The sequence below is a fragment of the Chanodichthys erythropterus genome, chromosome 10 (assembly GCF_024489055.1).
Source record: "Chanodichthys erythropterus isolate Z2021 chromosome 10, ASM2448905v1, whole genome shotgun sequence".
Lineage (NCBI taxonomy): Eukaryota > Metazoa > Chordata > Actinopteri > Cypriniformes > Xenocyprididae > Chanodichthys > Chanodichthys erythropterus.
In genome coordinates, this window is record NC_090230.1 from 53267843 (window position 1) to 53290089 (window position 22247).

The 22247-nt window shown below is 36.6% G+C and overlaps 1 protein-coding gene across 1 annotated transcript in view; it reads left to right on the forward strand.

The window, feature by feature from the left end:
- Positions 1-838: 838 nt before the first annotated feature.
- Positions 839-22247, forward strand: part of mtrex (Mtr4 exosome RNA helicase) — a 41041-nt gene continuing 19632 nt past the window's right edge. Inside the window, exons 1-14 of the mRNA XM_067398165.1 lie at positions 839-2069; positions 2582-2719; positions 4663-4729; positions 4808-4870; positions 4953-5065; positions 6201-6375; positions 6460-6550; positions 6681-6805; positions 10223-10321; positions 10667-10784; positions 13519-13650; positions 15093-15172; positions 20342-20452; positions 21818-21919. Coding sequence (XP_067254266.1) covers positions 1972-2069; positions 2582-2719; positions 4663-4729; positions 4808-4870; positions 4953-5065; positions 6201-6375; positions 6460-6550; positions 6681-6805; positions 10223-10321; positions 10667-10784; positions 13519-13650; positions 15093-15172; positions 20342-20452; positions 21818-21919 — 1512 coding nt within the window. The 5' untranslated portion in view covers positions 839-1971. The remainder of the gene's footprint in view (positions 2070-2581; positions 2720-4662; positions 4730-4807; positions 4871-4952; positions 5066-6200; positions 6376-6459; positions 6551-6680; positions 6806-10222; positions 10322-10666; positions 10785-13518; positions 13651-15092; positions 15173-20341; positions 20453-21817; positions 21920-22247) is intronic.

A 22247-nucleotide genomic window follows, 5' to 3' on the forward strand; every position in this document is an offset into this window, starting at 1 on the left:
TTTTATGGGTTGTATTGACCATTTAAAAGGTATTTCAACAGGTAAAAAGGACTGAATGAGCTATAATCTGTCAAATATAACAGCCATGAATGAAATCACGTCATTTTGAGGCAGAAAGAACAGTTTACTCAATAAATAGAGGCTATAATCACTTTTCGGCAAGTGCAATTTATTGGTTTTATTTACCATTTAAAGGTGTTACAACAGGTAAAAAGGACTGAATGAGCTATAATCTGTCAAATATAACAGCCATGAATGAAATCAAGTCATTTTGAGGCAGAAAGAACAGTTCACTCAATAAATAGAGGCTGTAATCACTTTTCGGCAAGTGCAATTTATGGGTTTTATTTACCATTTAAAAGGTATTTCAACAGGTAAAAAGGACTGAATGAGCTATAATCTGTCAAATATAACAGCCATGAATGAAATCAAGTCATTTTGAGGCAGAAAGAACAGTTTACTCAATAAATAGAGGCTATAATCACTTTTCGGCAAGTGCAATTTATTGGTTTTATTTACCATTTAAAGGTGTTACAACAGGTAAAAAGGACTGAATGAGCTATAATCTGTCAAATATAACAGCCATGAATGAAATCAAGTCATTTTGAGGCAGAAAGAACAGTTCACTCAATAAATAGAGGCTGTAATCACTTTTCGGCAAGTGCAATTTATGGGTTTTATTTACCATTTAAATGTATTATAACACATAAAAAGGATTGAATAAGATATAATCTGTCAAATATAACAGCCATGAATGAATTCAAGTCATTTTGAGGCAGAAAGAACAGTTCACTCAATAAATAGAGACTGTAATCACTTTTCGGCAACTGCAATTTATGGGTTTTATTGATCATTTAAAGGTATTTTAACAGGTAAAAAGGACTGAATGAGATATAATCTGTTAAATATAACAGCCATGAATGAAATCAAGTCATTTTGAGGCAGAAAGAACAGTTTACTCAATAAACAGAGACTCTAATCACTTTTCGGCAACTGCAATTTATGGGTTTTATTGATCATTTAAAGGTATTTTAACAGGTAAAAAGGACTGAATGAGATATAATCTGTTAAATATAACAGCCATGAATGAAATCAAGTCATTTTGAGGCAGAAAGAACAGTTTACTCAATAAATAGAGGCTGTAATCACTTTTCGGCAAGTGCAATTTATGGGTTTTATTGGCCATTTAAAGGTATTACAACACATAAAAAGGACTGAATGAGCTATAATCTGTTAAATATAACAGCCATGAATGAAATCAAGTCATTTTGAGGCAGAAAGAACAGTTTACTCAATAAATAGAGGCTGTAATCACTTTTCGGCAAGTGTAAAACTTCATTTTATGGGTTGTATTGACCATTTAAAGGTATTTCAACACATAAAAAGGACTGAATGAGCTATGATCTGTTCAATATTACAGCCATGAATGAAATCAAGTCATTTGATTTCATTCGTCTGAGTCGTCTGAGGCAGAAAGAACAGTTCACTCACTTTTCAACAGGAGTAAATCTGCATTTTATGGGTTTTATTTACCATTTAAAGGTATTTCACCTAGTAAAAGGGACTGGATTGTTTGGCACAAAGCAAGTAAATATGCTTTCTGTTAATCACGTAAAAATCATGCTCGAGCAACTTAATTAAAACTAAATCAACTTAATCGCGATAAGCAATAAACGGCAAATTAATTAAATGAATAATTTTGATTATGCGTTACAGGAAAAGTTTCTTTGCTATTAGCACGGACATATTACCACGGACACAGAGTTATATGTATTTGCAGGTTATGGCCGTTTGATCATGATAAAAGCAGCTGTAGACGTGTAGAAACAGGGGCGATACCCTTTAAACATGCTGTGCGCGCTCCCGCGGACGGCAGTCAGTTTTCGGCAGACGATCAGTTTTCGGCACGACACCGGCACGCGGCGTGCGCTTCGCACTGTGGGATTTGTGTCTGTTTGAAGGTTTGAAGTCATGGCGGACGCCTTTGGAGACGATTTGTTCAGCGTGTTTGATGAAGAACAGGCCGGTTCCAGCAAAAAGGCCACTCCAAAGTCCGCTGCTCAGGCAGGGTAGGTAAACGGGAGGGATATATGTTTTTTTTGTACAACTAATCAATGGGTATTGTAGTGTTTGCCTGGTATTACTGAACACATGTGACACGCACTCATAGAGTGAAACTCGAAATAATTCACGCCACATAAACACTTTACCGGTGTATTCTAGCGTTCAGCAGTTATTACTTGCTATATTTGTCGTCTTTTTTTTTTTTTTTTATAAATGCAGTGTCTTTTGTGTGCAGGTTGTAATAAATCAGCCTGCCTCCCCCAAAATCCCATAAACATAAGTAAAATGTTCAAACCGAGACCGTTAAACTGTCAAAAATAAATATAAACAATCAAATGTAAACATCTATCTATCTATCTATCTATCTATCTATCTATCTATCTATCTATCTATCTATCTATCTATCTATCTATCTATCTATCTATCTATCTATCTATCTATCTATCTATCTATCTCACAGTAGATAAAAGCATTAGATGACTGTTGAGTGACTCTTTGTTGTCTTTACATCTAATAGGAAGACTCCTAATAAAGCTGATAAACCGCAGAGCGATTCAGCAGCTGTCCGCAAAAGAGATGCAGACAATGATGGTCCAGATGAGATGGTGCTTGGGAAAAGGCAAAAGCTGGAAACAGTGTCAGCTGAGGAAATCAAGTAAGATTGGTGTGCTTGATGTACTGTTTGTTGTTCTGCTTCTGATTAAAGGATTAGTTCACTTTAAAATGAAAATTCCCCCAAGATTTACTCACTCTCAAGCCATCCAGGTGTATATGAATTTCTGGTAAACACATTCAGAGTTATATTAATAAATATCCTGACGCATCCAAGCTTTATAATGGCAGTGAACGGGACTGAGTATGAAGCTCGGGGGGGTTAATAAAGGCCTTCTGAAGTGAAGCGATGTGTTTGTGTAAGAAAAATATCCATAATTTAAAAAGGTATAAAGTAAAACATCTAGCTTCCTCCAGACGGCCTTCCATATTCAACTTATGAAAAAAGCGTATTCATAATTTGAAAATGGAAGGCATTGGACGTATCATAAACGTTTTGAACTGCGAGAGGCATTACACTGTCTTCATAAGTTGAATATGGAAGGCGGTCTGGCTGAAGCTAGCTAGATATTTATATTTTACTTTATAACTTGTTAAATATGGATATTTTTCTTACACAAACGCATCACTTTGCTTCAGAAGGCCTTTATTAACCCTCCGGAGCTGTGTGAGGTACGTTTATGATGGATGGATGTAGACGGATGCACTTTTTTCAGCTCCTACTCATTAGTTACGATCACTGCCATTATAAAGCTTGGATGCATCAGGATTTTTATTAATATAACTCCGTGTTCCATGACTGTGTTTATTAGAAAGAAAGTCATACACCTAGGATGGCTTGAAGGTGAGTGAAATACTTCACAGTGAACTGAAATATATAGTGTACTTGTGAACTTATGAAATACTTTATAAGGGCTTTTCACACTTGAACTAGTTAACCCTGGGTCATTGTAAACCCCTGGTAAGTGGAATCCGGTGTTATCTTGCTTCACGTTTCACATTGCTCATAATTTACCCATGTTTAACAATTAATCCTGAGTATTCATAAACTGCCGTTTCCCAGTGTACATCATAGATGTACACATATGCCTAATTAGTGGCAATTTCTATGGGCCGTAAGCCATCCACAACATTGGAAAGGTCAAAACACCAGTCCAAGAACACTTGAGAGTAAGTTGACTGTGCGTCTGCAAACGTAGTTAGGCGCATATATGAATATCTATATCTGCAATAGACTTCAGCAGATGATTTTGCTAAACTAACACAACAAGATGAAGGCATCAGCTAGCACAACATTAAAAAGTTACCATAGTATAAAAATCTGTAATATTGAGTTAATGCATATAAAAACACAAATCAACTCCTCCTCACCTGAGAAAGGTTGTTCCATTTCTTCAGAAATTTAAATCTCGGTGGTTTCACAACCAGAAGCTGCACAATGTTGTGGCATCATTGATTCTTACTGTGAATGACGACTCGCTGACTATTCCAAGATGGTGGGCGCGGTGATGCATCTGGAGCAGTTGAATGTGGCATCTACTTATACGTATAACTATGGTGATCATTTTCATAAACCCTGGGTTAACATCCTTGTTTGCATATTTGTGTTGTCAGTGTCAATAATTGGACGAACGCAGAACATGACCCGTTTACCTAAAGGCTCTAGCCTTTCATGTGCTCATATTATATATTGCGAACTGTAATATCAAGATTATACTGAAAGGTAAGAATGAAATGGTCTCTTCACTCCAGCTCCACATGTGTTCAGTCAAAAGTGGTGCAAACCCCACTTCTAAATTACAAGTGTGAAACGTTCCTTAATGAAAAATTAAGTTTCATTTAGCAGGTGCTGATGTTTTACAATCAAAACAGGCTGTTTTCAGTTTTGTAGTCTGCAAAAAAACACGGTAAAATATAATGAAATTAAATTAATAATATGAATTGCTGTTTCATTTTATCTGTTATTCAGCTGATTATTCATTTTGTAACCTTTGTTATCCTTATGGGAGAAATCCACTCTTGGTTGACCTCTATTAATTCTTTCAGTCTGTCAGAGCTCATGCCTAAAGTGAAGGCGGAGCAGGTGGAGACAGTGGAGGGCTGCACTCATGAGGTAAATGCATAAACGCACAGTAAAAAAAAAAACATCTCTGTGGAATGATCATGTGGTGACCCCATCTTCCTTTCTCAGGTGGTTCTTCCTGCCAATGAGGAATACACTCCGCTGAAACCACGTGTTGGAAAAGCTGCTAAGGTGACTTGAACCTCATTGAACATCCTATAACAACATCAGTGCTTAGCTTTTGTTTGAACATGGTTTGGTTTCCCTCATGCAGGAGTACCCTTTCATACTCGACCCTTTCCAGCGTGAGGCCATCCTGTGCATCGACAACAACCAGTCTGTGCTTGTGTCGGCCCACACATCGGCAGGAAAGACAGTGTGTGCGGAGTGAGTGTCTGTTGGATTGAAATATATTGTCTGTGCACTTTCACATAAGATCAGTGGTTTTTAACTAGTTTGGCCATGGGACCCATAGTTTCACATAGTCATTAGGCTGCAACCCAAATTTTTAGGAGTTTAAACCAAGCACATTTATTTCTCAAAAATGACTGACACACAAGTACCATCCATCTTTAATTAACATACACATTCATTGTAAGAATATCACTAACACTGATAAATAAACAGTATTATAAGGTATTAAATTATTTGTTTATTTTGTTTATTTACATTAGGTATTAAACACCAGTCCCAAACTAGTTTTTGTTAAAACAATGAAGTCATTAAGTTGGTATGAGCCACTACAGTCATCAAAAATATAATTGGTAGTATTTTAAACACGATACTAACATGAACTGTTTCTAAAATATATGGACACTGATCCTGAAGAATAGAATGAACATCATACCTGCATGCAAATCCTTCCCAGCTAACACATGATGTATCAGTTACTTTTTGATAGCTGACAACATAACGACGTTGCATGCTCATAATTTTAACAGCAAAAATGCGTTCTGGTGTGTGCATTGGCCCTGACAAGTTACAAAATTAATGTTAAAAATTAATTTACTTAATTACTTAATTAACTTAGAAACTCAGCTTTTTAATGGATCTAACCAGTTTGATCAACTCTTAAGGAGTGCTGAGTTGTCCCTAAAAAAAAAATGCTTGCGGGCGCCACCAAGCAATAATCTGTCATCATCTGACAGCAGATACTGAATCAGGACAATGCGAGACACAGGTCAGTCAAAAGAAACCCATCCCCCACCCCAAGGTGTAGACATGTTTTTTTTTTTTTTTTTTTTAAGTTTAACTTAATTATTGTATTTTTTGATCATTGTGTTGTGCGTGAGATGCTGCAATAGACGTGAGATGGTCAGACACATCCGTTTAGCGTGTTTACATAGAAAGTTCTGTCTGACAGAAGCAAAGTTTTTGCAAAAGAGTCAACAGCTTTCATGCACATCTTTGAAAATAAAGGTTTGTATTAGAAAAACTTTTGACTACACTCTCAAAACGGTCTTGAGACCCACCGGTTGAGAAACACTGCTTTAGATCTGAATGCATTTCCTTCTGCACCCAGATACGCCATTGCTCTGGCGCTCAGAGAAAAGCAGCGAGTCATCTTCACCAGTCCCATCAAGGCTTTGAGCAATCAGAAGTACAGAGAGATGTATGAAGAGTTCCAGGATGTGGGTCTGATGACCGGTGATGTCACTATTAACCCCACAGCTTCCTGTCTGGTCATGACCACTGAGGTGAGACAGTGGCCAGTTATCCTCTGCAGCATCAATGATTGGTTCTTTATTTATTTGTTGTTTTGTTGGGATGTTTTCTTTCAGATTTTGAGGAGCATGCTGTACAGAGGGTCAGAGGTTATGAGGGAGGTGGCTTGGGTCATCTTTGATGAGATCCATTACATGAGAGACTCAGGTGGGTTGTATTTAATGTTTAATCGGCAGAAAATGCAAAAGTTACCTACAATTTTGTGAAGTGCATAATGGTTGGATTTGTATGTTTGCTGTCATTGAGTTTCTCTCTTTCTGGGTCATGTGACCTGCAGAGCGTGGAGTGGTTTGGGAGGAAACCATCATTCTACTGCCGGACAATGTTCACCATGTTTTCCTGTCAGCCACCATTCCCAACGCTCGACAGTTTGCAGAGTGGATTTGTCACCTCCACAAACAGGTGGGTCATTATGTTCATTCTGTGTTTTTTTTTTTTTTTTTTTTTTTTCTGGTGGTTTTCCTGTATCCCATAGACTTTCATTGAACATTCCAAACTTTAGTTCCTCCTATCTCTATAATGATTAGATTTTGATTGATGGAATGTTCGGAGTCTGCTTCAATGTTCATGAATTTAAAATCCAAATGTAAAAACACAAGCCCTTTAACCCTGTGAAAGCAATGGGAGCGCCCGCACTCCCGTTTGCATGTGTCGCTTTAAGAACCAATAAAAACTGAAACGATGTAGGTAGGGCTGTCACGATATTAGATTTTTCACACCATGGTTATTGTGGCCAAAAGTATTCATGATATCGATATATCGCGATATCTATAGAATCCTAGGAGGAAAAAATGTATCAGTCAAATTGATTTTTACTTTATTTAGTTTTTCTTTTTCAGGGTTGCTGCACATTAAGTCAAATTTAAGGCTTTTTAAGACCTGAAGAAATAAACATTAATACTAACCTAGTAGCCTATACTTTATGGCTGTTATCAATCAAATGAAATCATCAACAAAATCCATCTTTGCAATACAGAGGTGACACAGAATGAGAAGTGGCATTAATATATTTACACAGAATTTACAATTTGTCTACATAAATTTAATTCAGTATTTAAATATGGAATTATTTCTAATTTCTAATTTTAATTAAAATGTCACTGACATTCAACCGATTTGTTCAAATGACTGATTAATTCAGGAAGGAAGCAAGTCACTGTCTTTATTGAATGGGTCATTTATTTATTAATTAAACCGCTTTGTTCAAAGTGCGGATTCAGTCAGTATAACAAAAACATGTCTGTCTGTTGCATGGGGACTCTGTTCTGCTGTTCATAATTTTGAAATTTTCGTTGGCGAAATAAAGAAGAAAAAAACAATAACAATACTGTGTCTAAAATGTAACTCACATTTGTTCATTTAACAATAAGTTAAATGAACATTGCATTTGTGCTGATTTGGGGAAAACGGCACTCTTGCTCATGTGATATCGTAATACAATATGACAAACTCGTCGGGGCAAAAATGCCATATATCTTGAATTTTGAGGGCATATAACTGCATGCATAGCTACATCACGCTGAGTAAGACGAGAAAAGAAACCGCGGTAAATCACCCTTTATTTAAATAAATTAACACCAGAAAATCATTAACAGGTTAATATAACATTTCCCATTCCATGACTAGTAAAATAATCGCAATTTACTCTCTGTAAAATGGCGTAATCTGCAGGGTGATGGACACGGAGGTGGGTAAAATGTTTGGTGGTGTTGCCACCCTTCGCCCTGACTGTAGCCAGGCAAATTCTGCAGATTGGGCCGTCTAAAGAGCCAAAAAACTCCCATACTGTCGAGCTTACTTTTTTTTTTTTGGGTGTGGACAGAGCCTCTCACTCTCCCACTCGGAAGACATGGTTCTTCTCGGAATAGCCGCGCGCTGCGTCATCTTGTTTGACAGGTGTCAGCATTAAGGTGCCAATACTGCCACCTGAGAGGTCAGCCAGGTACTGGCGCTGGAGTATTTACGTGTCATGATATCATAAGCATCCTATTAATTTTAAATATTGTGGTTATTGCCAATACTGGTATATTGTCACACCCTAAATTAACATGATGTCGATATTTTTTATGCTTTGAATATCACAATTATCGTCAATACCTGTATATTGTGACACCCCTAGTAGGTAGCAAAATAATTCTTTTTGCATACAAATTCAGAGACTTTACACGTTCAGATCATGCCTCCAACATGCTCCTGTTGCATTGATTTCATCCTCTTGAGTCTGCACACATTGAGTTTACAAAAAAAAAAACAGGCACAGGCGCTAACTAAAAACAAAGTACATTTCACGTGCCTTTTTTTGCTCATAACGTCATGAAAAGTGCAAAGATCATAGATCATGCACATCACCATTTACAGCATATTCTTACGATTAAAATGAGCCCAAAAACAACAACAATCCATTGCAATGATCACAAGATATTACTCACGGCGTGATGTAACATAATTGGCTAAAAACATTTCTCATCTTTCCAGGATGCAATGTGTTAATCAATGTTTCTGGAACTGTCCATGTTTGTTTTCCAATGTGGAATAACACAAAATAGGTGTGTTATTCCTCTTAATTTTAAAGCTATTGCCTTGATCAACACAAAATAGGTGTCATTTGAAAGCTTGGAGTCTGAACTTTACAATGAATGTAGCCAGTTCGATTAACTCCTAAATAGTGCTGAGTTATTTGCTTATAAATAGAAAAAAAAATTCATAATTTATTTAACTAAAAACAAATATGTAGATTTAAAGTGGCATTTTTACTCATAACTTCATGAAACGTGCAGATCGTAGAAAAATTCTCGCATTTAAAGTGAGTCCAAAATCAACGCAATCCTTTGCCACAAAATTTTGCCACAAAATTTGATCCAGATGCATCTCGCATGTAGGAGAGCTTAACAAAGAATTTTCCTTCGATCGTATTTCCTTCCCGAATTATTGCATGTCAAATAAGAAAAAATATGTAAAATTTGAATAATTATATATGTTTCGTCTAAATTTTAAGTGTTCTTTTAAACGATGCCTACCTTTTGACTCTCCTTGCTATAGTTGGAGTTATGAGTCTTTACTTTTGTGTATGTCTCTCAGAAACTCTAAAAATGAGAAAACAACTCTAAACTTTAAAAATGCCTTCAGGTCTTAAGGGGTTAACCTATTTTAAATTGCTCTCAATTTCTGTGTCTCAATTAATTGCTCAATTAATTAACTGCTCAATTAATCTAGATAGCAATAATCTAGAATACCTTAGCAACCAGCTGTCAACCTCTCAGAATACCTTATTTTAAAACAACTAGTCAGAACACGTTAGCCACCACCTAGAATACCTTTCAACATCAGAGTACACATTAACACCTATCAACCATTCAGGATGCCATAGAATCCTCCTGTCCAGTTATTGTCAACTAAAACGTTTAAAAATTGAAATAAATATAAATATTCGATGGAAAAACTTGCAAATGTTGCCTTGGCAACTAAAACTGAAATAAAAATAAATTAAAGTTAAATAGAAATATTTAACTCAAATTAATAAAGGCACATAGCAAAATTATTACCTTATACTACAATTAAAATAAAATCTGAAAATTATATATAAAAAAGCTAATTCAAAATATTAAATACTATAAATGGTAAATTTAAAAAAAAATAAAACAACACTGAATGTTGTCAGCCACCCAAAATGCCTCACTAGCACAGTACAGTACAAGCATAGTAGGTCTTCTTTAATCAGCAATGTATTCTAAAACAAATGGATTCAGTTTAAAGGAAGTGGATATAATGCATCATCCATAATGCCTCCAGGATGAGTGTGATTTCCTTGTTTATATGCAGCCCTGTCACGTGGTGTACACAGACTACCGCCCCACTCCACTGCAGCACTACGTTTTTCCAGCAGGGGGCGATGGACTCCATCTTGTTGTGGATGAGAACGTAAGTAGCCAAATACTTTGAATAGTTGCATTTAAGGCCTTTATTCCATCATCAGAGATGGTGAAACACACCTCAGGCGATCTCGGGCGTGTGTGCCGTCCTCTGTTTTACAATATAGAGAATTTGTGTACCATTATCTGACATGGGTGTAGAGTTGGAGCACGTCTGCATGTAATTGAAGATCTTGAACATCCTGAATGCTGAAATATCAGTCTGTGTGTGTTGTATAACTGCCAAGCCACAACTACGCCACAACTACGCATCAACAATCTGATCAAGTTTAAGAAAATGTTCCCAGTATTACTGCGGTTATGTAATCATATTTTTTTGGGCATTTCTTGTCAGGGAGAGTTCAGAGAAGACAATTTTAATACAGCTATGCAGGTCCTGAGGGATGTGGGGGACACTGGAGGCAATACTGGGGGCAAATGGGACCCCAAAGGCAGAAGGGGTGGAACCAAAGGTTAGTATTTAAGAGTCAATATAAATCCAAAATGGCACAATCAATATTATTCCTAAAACAAAAAAGCTGCTCTATTCTGGTATCTGACATCCAATCAATTTCTGCTCAATAAAATAAAGTCTGTCCCCACATTTGATCCTTTTTATTTGTTTAATTTCCTATTTGCTTGGAATAAATTGTGTATATTGAATTATCTGAAGCATCAATATGGCACTGTTTTCACCAAGTATTATCATTAATCTTAGGTGAACTGATCACAACTAGTCAGTAGTGGTTCAACGGATCATAAAACCCATGGTTCGGATCATGTTTAAGTCACAGATCGGATAATTTTTCGCATCAGCACAAAAAAAAAAAAATATTGGGGGGTGGGAGGTAACTTTGCATTTATTACTTAGCCCACTTTAACTACTCTGATACCACAGCAGAAACCACTAGCCTAACTAATACATTATTAAAGGCAAATCAACAGACTGTAAAAAGAACAAATGCTGTACACCATTTACAAGCATAGATAAATACAACATAAAGTTACAAATAAAGTGGTAGGTCTAGTCTGTAGTATAAATTTTCGTGTACAGAAATGTAGTAATTAAATATAAAATGACACTGTTCACTGTATAATTTTAATATAGATTAATCTTTAAAGCTGAGTTTTGTTGTTTGATTTACATGACAAAGTTTGCTGTCACTTTAAGAGTAAGACCCCGATACGCTCAGGTCACGATACAGTACGTATCTCGATACTGAGTTCACGATACGATACGCATCACGATATTTTGAAAAAAATGAAATTGAAATTGAAATAAGATTTATTTTAAAAACATTAACAAATTTCAATAATTTTCCTTGTTGTACATACAAGATCACATTTCAAGGTTTAATAAAAACCTTCTGTATTCAAATTAACAGCTGAATAGGTCTGTCTGTCACTGAAAAAAAAAAAAAAAGTTAAATTTAACATGAACTTAGAATTAAGAATCCTAAGGCACCGGTCACATATCGCGTCTAAAAACGCGTGGAAGGCGCGGCCGCACCTCTTCTCCTTCCCAAAGCGCTTGCGCTCCCGTGGCATAGGTTGTTACTATGCAACCATGAACTGCACTCTCCAAGTGATAAAATGATTTCTAGCCCTTGCATTAGCTTTACTACTAGATATATTTATGGAGATAAGATATAAAAACCACCCTGTACAGCTATGATCAGCTGTTCGGCTGAGATTTGGATGTTTTGTTACGGAAAGGCCATAGCTCGATGTGCCTGGAAAACGCACAGCATGCAGCGTGTCGCGACCGCGTTGCTTCCATTATGAGAGTGCCTGCCGCACGGCTACATTTAGCCTCGTTGACCCCTCGTTTACACTGCACGCGTGTGCGTTGCGTTTCAAGTTTTTCAACTTCAAATCTCTTGTCGTCAGTTTCTGGCTCGCCGCGCCGCTTCGCCAAAGATAGGCGCCTCGCCAAAAAAAAGTCAAAATAATCACCCCGAGTAAACTCCCGCTCATATTTCACATCAGTAGGAGGCCAGAAACTGACAACAAGAGATTCGAAGTTGAAAAACTTGAAATTTCTTTGTTTTTGTTGTCCATAACTGGAATATTAAGTGTAAAATTATTATTAACTTCATCTGTACAGCTACAGCAAAATAAATTATGGCATAGCAATAAACACAATTAAACCGGACAAAATATAACAATTTAGCCATTAAAAACATGAAGAAAAAATCAACAAAAACAATGCTTGACGGGCAAATCTAGTGTTTTTGGGAATCCAGCTGCTTCGCTTCTGAAATGCTTCTGGTGTGAGTTGACACCCTGCAGAAGACGGAACAAAACCTTGCCGAAGCCGTAATGCAAGGCACATGCGTGCAGTGTAAACGAGGCTTTTGAATGACTTGCACGCGGAAAAGATGCAATATGTGAATGGCCCCGCAGAACTTCTTAAAGCAAAGCATCGCAAGCATCTTTTGGTTTTCTGTGAGCACAGCTGTTGCTGTGGCACTGCGGTGAAACAAAGCCACGACGTTTCTCACGCGACCAAGCAAGAGACTGAAGCGAGAAACGTTTAAACCTGCTTGCTCGATGTGTGATTCGATGTGGGGTCTATGCGAACCAATAACAGCGTGGTGTGCAATACAGAATTAAATCCTCTTTTGCCCCTTCTAGCGCTGGAATGGTTTTATATCTATTTAATGTGTAAACTAGCAAGACAAAACACGTGTAAATGATAACCTTTCACTCTGTTGCGGTTAAACTTGCAATTGATCTGCAAATCACATGCGAGCCGAACTGTGGGGCTTGGTCCGTACGGATAACGGATCAACAACGATCCGTTTAACCACTACTAGTGAGCTGAGACAGATTGTGCTAACATAAATAAGGAAGACGGACTTCCTAACGTACTTCATTTAAACTCACCACAAATGTGACCTTGTGACCAAGCAGAATTCTTTTGTTTTTAATCCAACTGACTTTCCTATTACTGCTTAATAATAGAAAGCTCAGCTTGAAATTTTAAATTTATTTCCCATCACTGAATTTTGCTGTCAGGCATACCGGCAATTAGGGATTTACAGGCAACCAATAAATGGTTGATTTAAAAAAACAACAACAACAACAAAAAACACTTAATTATGAAATTGAACATTTTAAATGTAATTTCAGAATTCATGTACAAGATGAAAAATGAATATTCTAATGTGTAATATCACAATTTACTGTTGTATATTTGGTCAGGTCCTTCTAACGTCTTCAAGATTGTAAAGATGATCATGGAAAGGAACTTCCAGCCGGTGATCATCTTTAGCTTCAGTAAGAAAGAATGCGAGGCCTACGCACTCCAAGTGGCTAAACTGGATTTCAACACAGGTATTAATGTTACAATAATTAATAATGCTTCTTGCTAAGAATATTACTGTTGCTCATGCATGAGTTAAGGGTTTAAACTGATATCTTCCATCACACCTGCGAGGACTAAACTAAGCCTTGGAAGAAGCATAAAATAGTTTTTCTTTGAAGAAATATTTGCTAGTTTCCATTCTAGGCCTTAAGGTTTATCTCACTATAATTACTCAAATATTGGTGCAATGATGATTTATCTATCCTATTAATTAGAAAGAGATTTAATCATGGCCAAAAAAGTGCCAGAAAAAGAGCTGTTTTGGGGAATTTTTTAATTTCTGAAACAGTTACAGGGAGTTCTTTATCAAGTATTCATCTATTTGAAGCAGAATGTGTTACAGATCCAAATGCACGAATGTGGCCCTTCCTCCTCTGTCTATTGACGTGTCAAAATCTCTGTTTTCTTTTAAGGGAAATGGACAGCATACGACTCTTAACAATCTTCAAAAGTATTGCCACTTCCCATACCACTTTGCTTTGAAAGGCCTAATTGAATTTATTTTAAAAGTGACTGATGTGGTGCACACAGAAGCATGGCGTTATTGCGGACTTTTAAACATGTTTTGGTTGAGAATAGTGTGCACTTAAAACTTGAAGTCCTTGGCCTTTGATGGTATATGGCTGAGCACTTGGGACCGCACTAGCAGTCATCCACACAGCTGTTACTGTTTTGCGAGTCTTGCTTTAGGTGGGGAGACTGTTTTCATTGGCTTTATCTGAGCAGATGTCATCATAAGAGCTTTCCAGCTCAAGTGTGATTTTATAGAGGGTTTCCAGAACATTTTCATTATTTCCAGTATGCACGAGTAGATTGGTCTCTTGGTTTTCTAATCTTTTGAGGTGTTGTTTAAGCAGTGACCGCTGCAGAGATATTGTGGTCTCAAGGCCATATTACAATATTCAGATGCACATATTGGTCTCTATCAGTGGTTTTGATCTGGATGGTCTGTTCTTTCATTGAAATATGAGGGGGAATAAAAAGAGTAATGAATTGTGCACCTAACCATATGATCATGTATATTAGAATAACTAAATAAACTTGTCAAGGTGGTACAGCTGTCCTGATATTATCATAATAAAATTAAAATTCTTGAGGGGACCCCCCCCTTGGAGCAAGAAAACATGACAACTCTCCTTTTACTCAATATTTTCCTCTCCATCTCATTCTCTACACTGACACTACTATGTCTATATAGGTTTGTAGTGTTTTCATGCAATCATGGAAAGTCCTCTGAGCAGCTGTGTAAAGCACATACACACATGTAGCTTTGTGATGCTGGCTGTGATTCAGAGGCCTTTGAGCTGACACATGCACACTGAACTACCAGAAACCAGTTGCTCTTTCTAGCCACGGTCCTCTGAAATTCCCTGTTTGATGTCTGATTTCTAATTTCTCTATCCAACCCCAGACGACGAGAAAAAACTGGTGGAAGAAGTGTTCAGCAATGCCACAGACTGCCTCTCTGATGAAGATAAAAAGCTGCCACAGGTAAATTCCTTGCATATGCTTCTTTATTTTGTACAGTGATTTATTAGTTGGTCTATGTTGATGATAAAATGATAAATTTGCTGATATTTATTGAATTTATCAGCATATATCGATAAACTTTGCCTGAATAGTGTCGCAAGTATTTCAACAAAAAAAATTGTTAATTTTAAACAATTAACATGTCATATTTATTTTATCTGCATGATTTATATTTAAATAGTCATTATCTTTACATCAGTAATGTTTTTAAAACAAGCTAACTTCAACAGCCTGTTATTTTTTTTTTTTTTTTTTTTTTTTTTTTTTTTTCCTTTTAAAAAATATATTTGAACATTTGTTAAACATCAAGATTTAAAAAAATATAATAATATAATATAATATAATATAATATAATATAATATAATGTGTTACATATGTTCTTATCCAGACAAATGTGGTAGGATTCTTTTAACAGCAGCACAGGGACACTCTGAAATGTTAGTCCTTGTGCGGTGGGATGCACTCTAAAAGATCCAAATATTTCAATAAGAATCAAAATTTTGCCACAATTGGATGTGCCTGAAAGCACATGCCATCAAGTTTTGTCACATCCACAGCAACACCCAATGCAGTCAGTAAAGACAAGATTTAGGGAGCTTACGCACTGGCAGTTTAGTTCGAAACGGGGCAGGGTTTGCATGAAAAATCACTAATGAGAAAGCTGCCATGCGAACCCGGGTACGCACCGGGGTACCAAACTACCTGAAGGTGGTCTGAGTTTGGTTGCACTCAAACTGTGGCACAGTTCATGTGAATTTGAAAGCAACACTGGCTCGGTTGTGCACTTGTTCTTAGTGTTGTCACGGTACCAAAATTCCAGTAGTCGGTACCAATACCATTAAAATTTACGATTTTTGGTACCACAGGAAAATCTGTTGGAACCATTTTACTATTTTATTTAACTAGCCTATTTTAAAAATACGTTTAAAAACAATATGATGGTAATCATACATATAAATATTTGTAGAGTGTGTATTTGTGGGTGGGTGTGTGTGTACAGTAGTCAACATTATAGTTAGCCTGCAGTGTATTCGCGCATTACGAGTGCAATCAGAGTGGCAAATGAATGGCAATCAGCTGTCTTCTCACAATAGTCTGCTTGCAAGCAGGGGAAAGCCGTCTACATGCGGCGCACATGCAGTAAAACCCAAGTGTCATTTACTCTGCTGTACATGATAGCATGGGGACCTAGTAACATTGCCGGGATCAGTCCCAGAATGCATCCTGTGTGAACAAAAGGCACACATTATCAGTGTATTTTCCAGAATCTCTGTGTGAAAGGATGCACTTTTTCTTTTTTCTTTTTTTTTTTGTCTAGAACTAGAACAAATGCACATTCATCTCCATCTGTATATAAATACTTTTTTTCAGCATTAATCAAGTGTGACAGTAAAGACGTGTAATGTTACAAAATGTCTATTTCAAATAAATGCTGTTCTGTTGAACTGTTGATTCTTCAGAGAATCCTGAAAAAATGTTTTTAAAAATATTAAGCAGCAAAACTGTTTCACTAATGTCATAATAAGAAAAGTTTCTTGAGCAGCAAATCAGCATGTGACACTGGAGATTAGGCTTGCTTTGGTAGTCTGTATTACACTGTGTTTGGCCATACACTGATTACATTACTTGGCCACTGCAGCACCATCCCCACTGTTATTTTGCTTTTTTTAAAGAAATAACCACTTAGTTCAGTTGGACAACGAAAGCTACAATTATAAACTGAAAGCATCTGCTCTGCTCTAGAGCTGCAGAATTGCATCACAGTTCAGCAGGAGTCAGATTTCACTTATCACATGAAGAGGTTAAGGAGAGATGAGATGACTGACAGGTCAATGGTGGAGGATTTGGTGCACAACAGATCCTAAGCATCATTGACAATATCTTATCTTGTAAAATGTCTGGTCAGTACCCCCGCTCCCTATACGCGGAGTACGCGTGATTGCGAATTTGAAAGCAAAAGTGAAAAGCGGACGTGCGTTCAAAAGCGATTTCATTACCCCGCATATTGATAGCAGCTCCCTGATCAGTTGTTGCACATTTGTGTGAATTTCCTCAATGTGACATCCTTACTGAATTAATGATGCTGAAAATTCAACTTGCCATCAAAGGGATTTTTATTAAATAGTTTTATTAAAAAATGTTATTAAAATAGTTTAAAAATATATATTTTTGTAATTTCACAATATTACTGTTTTACGGTCTTTTTAATAAATTGTAAATACATGCAGCCTTAGTGAGCACAAGATATTTCCAAAAACAATAATAAAAAATCCTTACCTGCCCCCCTCTCTTGATATTTTTAATGATAGTAAATGACATCTACACAATTTTTATCTCTTTGACTACACTAAAAATTTCCTCACATGGACCACATTTAGCTTTTAAAATGTTCAAGTTTGTACTATAATTAACATCCAACTTTGTAAAGAGTTTGTTTTGCCAAAATATTCACTTAAACTCATAAGTTGTTGCTTTGTTAATTGAAGATCTACCACACAAACCACAGCAAAGTCGGGCTGTACGTACGAGACCTCTTTGAGGTGACTGGAAAGTTTTACGAGCCTCTTAAAACCATTTTGGGAATTTCTCAAACACCCACTCTCTTCAGACCTCCTATTCGCTATTACTCCTACATCATTTTTCCTCCGCTTCAACATTCAGGCATCCATTTCCATGTTGTAGGAAAGCAGAGTTTGGCTTGTACTTATGCAGTAGAGGTGCTGATCTCAGATCAGAAGGTCTTCAAGGACGCTGCTCTGTCAGTGTGAAGTTAAACTGATCCTCCATTGAAGGTTGAGTGATTACAGGACTAGTTCAAATATGCAGTTTGTGTAAATGTTGCCTTTATGAGGAATGAGCCATCCTTCAGCTTGACCCCCTGCCTGTTTGTTCTCAATGACATATTTCTGAAAGCTCATCCTGAGATCTTCACGCTGCTGACCCAGATTTGCATTTGGGATATTTTCACTTCCTTGACACACAAATTATAGATTTTAATTTATTCCACATATTGTTTGATTTATTTTTATTTTTTTTTTTATATGCATTGCCCTCCAAAAGTTTGGAAACGCCCTAGAAAAGTGGGGATCTGGACAATATTGGCATGAATCCTTTTAATATGTGATAAATTTTCGATTCATCAAAATATCCACCATTAGCAGCTATTTGACCTAAACTGGGTTCTAATTGGTTCATTGGATTCTAAACTTAATTGGCAATCAATTGTCAAAGATATTAAGGTGTGCTGACCCAAAAATCTTTTACAAACTTGGGCCAAAGTTAAACCAGTAACAGGCATCACAGCTGGCAAAGGGGCATGTCTGAATTTGACATGTACAGTGGCATGAAAAAGTATGTGAACCCCTTGCAGAATCTGTGAAAATGAGAATTATTTTAATAAAATAAGAGGGATAATAAAAAATGCATGTTATTTTTTTTAGTACTGTCCTGAGTAAGATATTTTACATAAAAGATGTTTACATATAGTCCACAAGACAAAAAAATAGCTGAATTTATCAAAATAACCCCATTCATAAGTATATGAACCATTGATTCTCAGTACTGTGTGGTTACCTGATGATCCATGACTGTTTTTATGTTTTATGATGGTTGTTCATGAGTCTTTTTTTTGTCCTGATCAGTTAAACTGAGCTCTCTTCTTCAGAAAAATCCTCCAGCTCCTGCAGATTCATCAGTTTTCAAGCATTTTTGCATATTTGAACCCTTTCCAGCAGTGGCTGTATGTTTTTGAGATTCATGTTTTCACACTGAGGACAACTGAGGGACTCAAACTCAACTATTAAAAAAGGTTCAAACATTCACTGATGCTCCAGAAGGAAACACGATGCATTAACAGCCAGGGGTGAAAACTTTTGAATTCAAATATCAAGGTAAATTGTACTTAATTTTTCTTCTGGGAAACATGCAAGTATCTTCTGTTGCTTCCGAAGGGCAGTACTAAATAAAAAACAACGCTATTTAAACAAAATAAGAAAAATTGTGGCATCTTCATCCTGTTCAAATGTTTTCACACCCCGACTCTTAATGCATTGTGTTTCCTTCTGGAGCATCAGTGAATGTTTGAACCTTTTTTAATAGTTGAGTTTGAGTCCCTCAATTGTCCTCAGTATGAAAACGCAGATCTCAAAATCCTACAGTCACTGCTGGAAAAGGTTCAAATATGCAAAAATGTTTGAAAACTGATGAATCTGCAGGAGCTGGAGGATTTTTCTGAAGAACAGAGCTCAGTTTAACTGTTCAGGACAAACAAGAGACCCATGAACAACCATCACAAAACATAAAAACAGTCGTGGATCATCAGGTAACCACACACAGTATTGAGAATCAATAGTTCACATACTTATGAATGGGGTTATTTTAATAAATTCAACTATTGTTTTCTCTTGTGAACTAAATGCAAGCATCTTTTATGTAAAATATCTTACTCAAGACAGTACTAAACAAAAAATAACATGCATTTTTTATTAACCCTCTTATTTTATTAAAAACTCATTTTCATAGATTCTGCAAGGGGTTCACATACTTTTTCATGCCACTGTATATATTGATATTATTATGTAATTATTGTTACTGGTCTTCAATGATAATGTCAAGTCACTGTAATGTATTTGCACCAAAAAAAAAGGATTTATGCTGATATCGTCCAAAACCAAACATCGCCAGGGGTGTTTCCAAACTTTTGGAGGGCAGTGTATATATTACATTTTCTCCAGCTTTACATTTTAACTAAGATAAATGATTTTGAAAACCCCTGATATATGGAACTATAAATTCATAGACTTTTTGTTTAGCAAAAAATTTAGAATGTTCCAATCCATAAATTTCAAATTGCTTTGATGCTGTTCATACATATAGATCTTTGGCTTGCACCAGGGGTGTGGGTAAACAATGACAAACTTTTAATTTTTAAGTCAACCATTCCTTAATGTTGTTGTGCTTGTTTGTGCCTTGGAAAATTCTGCCTAGGTGTTAATAGGCTTTTAAGCTGGTCTAGATTAGCTACACTATGCTGATCTTATAGAGTTGTGATTAAACACAGTAATGGCTTGTCAGTGCATGACCTGGAAGAATCTTGAAGCTGTGTGTTTAATTGAGATAATTTCTCAACAGGTAGAGCATGTTCTGCCATTGCTGAAGAGAGGAATTGGAATTCATCATGGCGGCCTCCTCCCGATCCTCAAAGAGACCATTGAGATCCTGTTCTCTGAGGGGCTGCTAAAGGTGACTGGAAGAAACTTTGTGCAATATTGGATAAACACTTTCTCCTTGGCTGAACATTAAGTCATTCATTTTTTTTTTTTTTTTTTTTGGGTTTTGTTTTGTTTGGTTTTTTGTTAATTCACTTAAGCTCTTCTTTTTTCCTATATTAAATTCTCTCATGGAACACAAAACGGTGAAAATGTTTTCATAGTAAATGAGGGCTGAAGCTGTCAAGATGAAGACCGATTAAAAAGTAGTCCATACAACTTGTGCTCTATATTACAAGTCTTCTGAAGCTTTGTGTTAGGAATTTGTTACTCATTTAAAGTCTTGCTTTCTGCAGAAGCTATAAGCAAAATGGCATATTGAGTCCATTTGAATCAAAACAAAGTCCCTTAAGGCAAGTCATTTCACACAGCGGCCATCTTTAAAAACTCCTCAGGCTGCTATTTCAGTCATGAAACTACAGCTCCTATCTCTTTTAATGGGGAAACATCGAATTCTCCAAAGCTGTTCACCAAGCTAATGATTAAATTGTCTGTTTGACATCACCAATGAAATCTGACAACAGCGGTCTCATTAGTTTCGATTCACATTGCTCTAGTCATGACCAAAATCTGCATTTTCAGACTGGACTTTGCCAATGAGTGAATGCCTCTTTTATTTAAAGGGTGGGACTTATTCAGCCACTTATTCCCATTCATAGTAATATGAGTGCATCCGTAAGGCCTTTGTTCATCTTTGAAACACAAATTAAGATATTTTTTATAAAATCCGATGGCTCAGTTAGGCCTCCGTTGACAGCAAGTAAATTTACACTTTCAAACACCCAGAAAAAAAGAACAAAATAACGACTTTATTCAACAATATCTAGTGATGGGCGATTTCAAAACACTGCTTCATGAAGCTTTGAAGCTTTATGAATCTTTTGTTTCGAATCAGTGGTTCAAAGCGTGTATCAAACTGCCAAAGTCACTGAAATTTCAAAACACTGGTTTACTGAAATCACATGACTGATTCGAAATAAAAGATTTGTAAAACTTTGAAGCATCACCCATTACTAGATATTGTTGAATAAAGTCTTTTTTTTTTTTTTTTTTTTTTTTTTTGGCACGCAATAGTATTCTCGTCGCTTCATAACTTTAAGGTTGAACCACTGTCCACTCGAGCAACCAGGATATTCTTTAAAAAGTTGTTTTGAGTTCCATGGAAGAAAATGTCATACAGGTTTGATTGTGAGGGAATGAGATTTATGTTTGTGTGAACTTTCCCTTTAAGACACCTCACTAGTTTCTCAGCCAAAATTTTCATAATAACTTGTTTGTCTGTGGAAATGGTTTGGTGTAACATCTATTTCTCTCCTCCTCTCTCTCTCTTTCTTTCTAGGCCTTGTTTGCTACAGAAACATTTGCCATGGGGATCAACATGCCTGCTCGAACTGTGCTCTTCACCAGTGCGCGCAAATTTGATGGCAAAGACTTCCGTTGGGTAAATCACAAACTTTATCTTCCATCCTTCTCACCGAACCCACTAATCAAATTTCCAAATGCATTTCTTTGCCTCTTCATCCTCTGTTGCACAGAGAGGACACTGGGTCGAGCAACAGTGCCGTCCAAGCTGCCACGTATTGTTTGCGTGAGTGTGAGGCAATGACTCAAGCTGTTGTGAATAAAAGAGGCCCTTGGCTTTATACTCTAGCACAGAGCGAGTGAGCGATGGAAGCTGCCATCTAAAACGTTTTGTGAGGAACATCTGGTAACCATGAGTCTGCCAGAAAACGTACACTCAAGGTTTTGACTAACCGATCACAGGCACT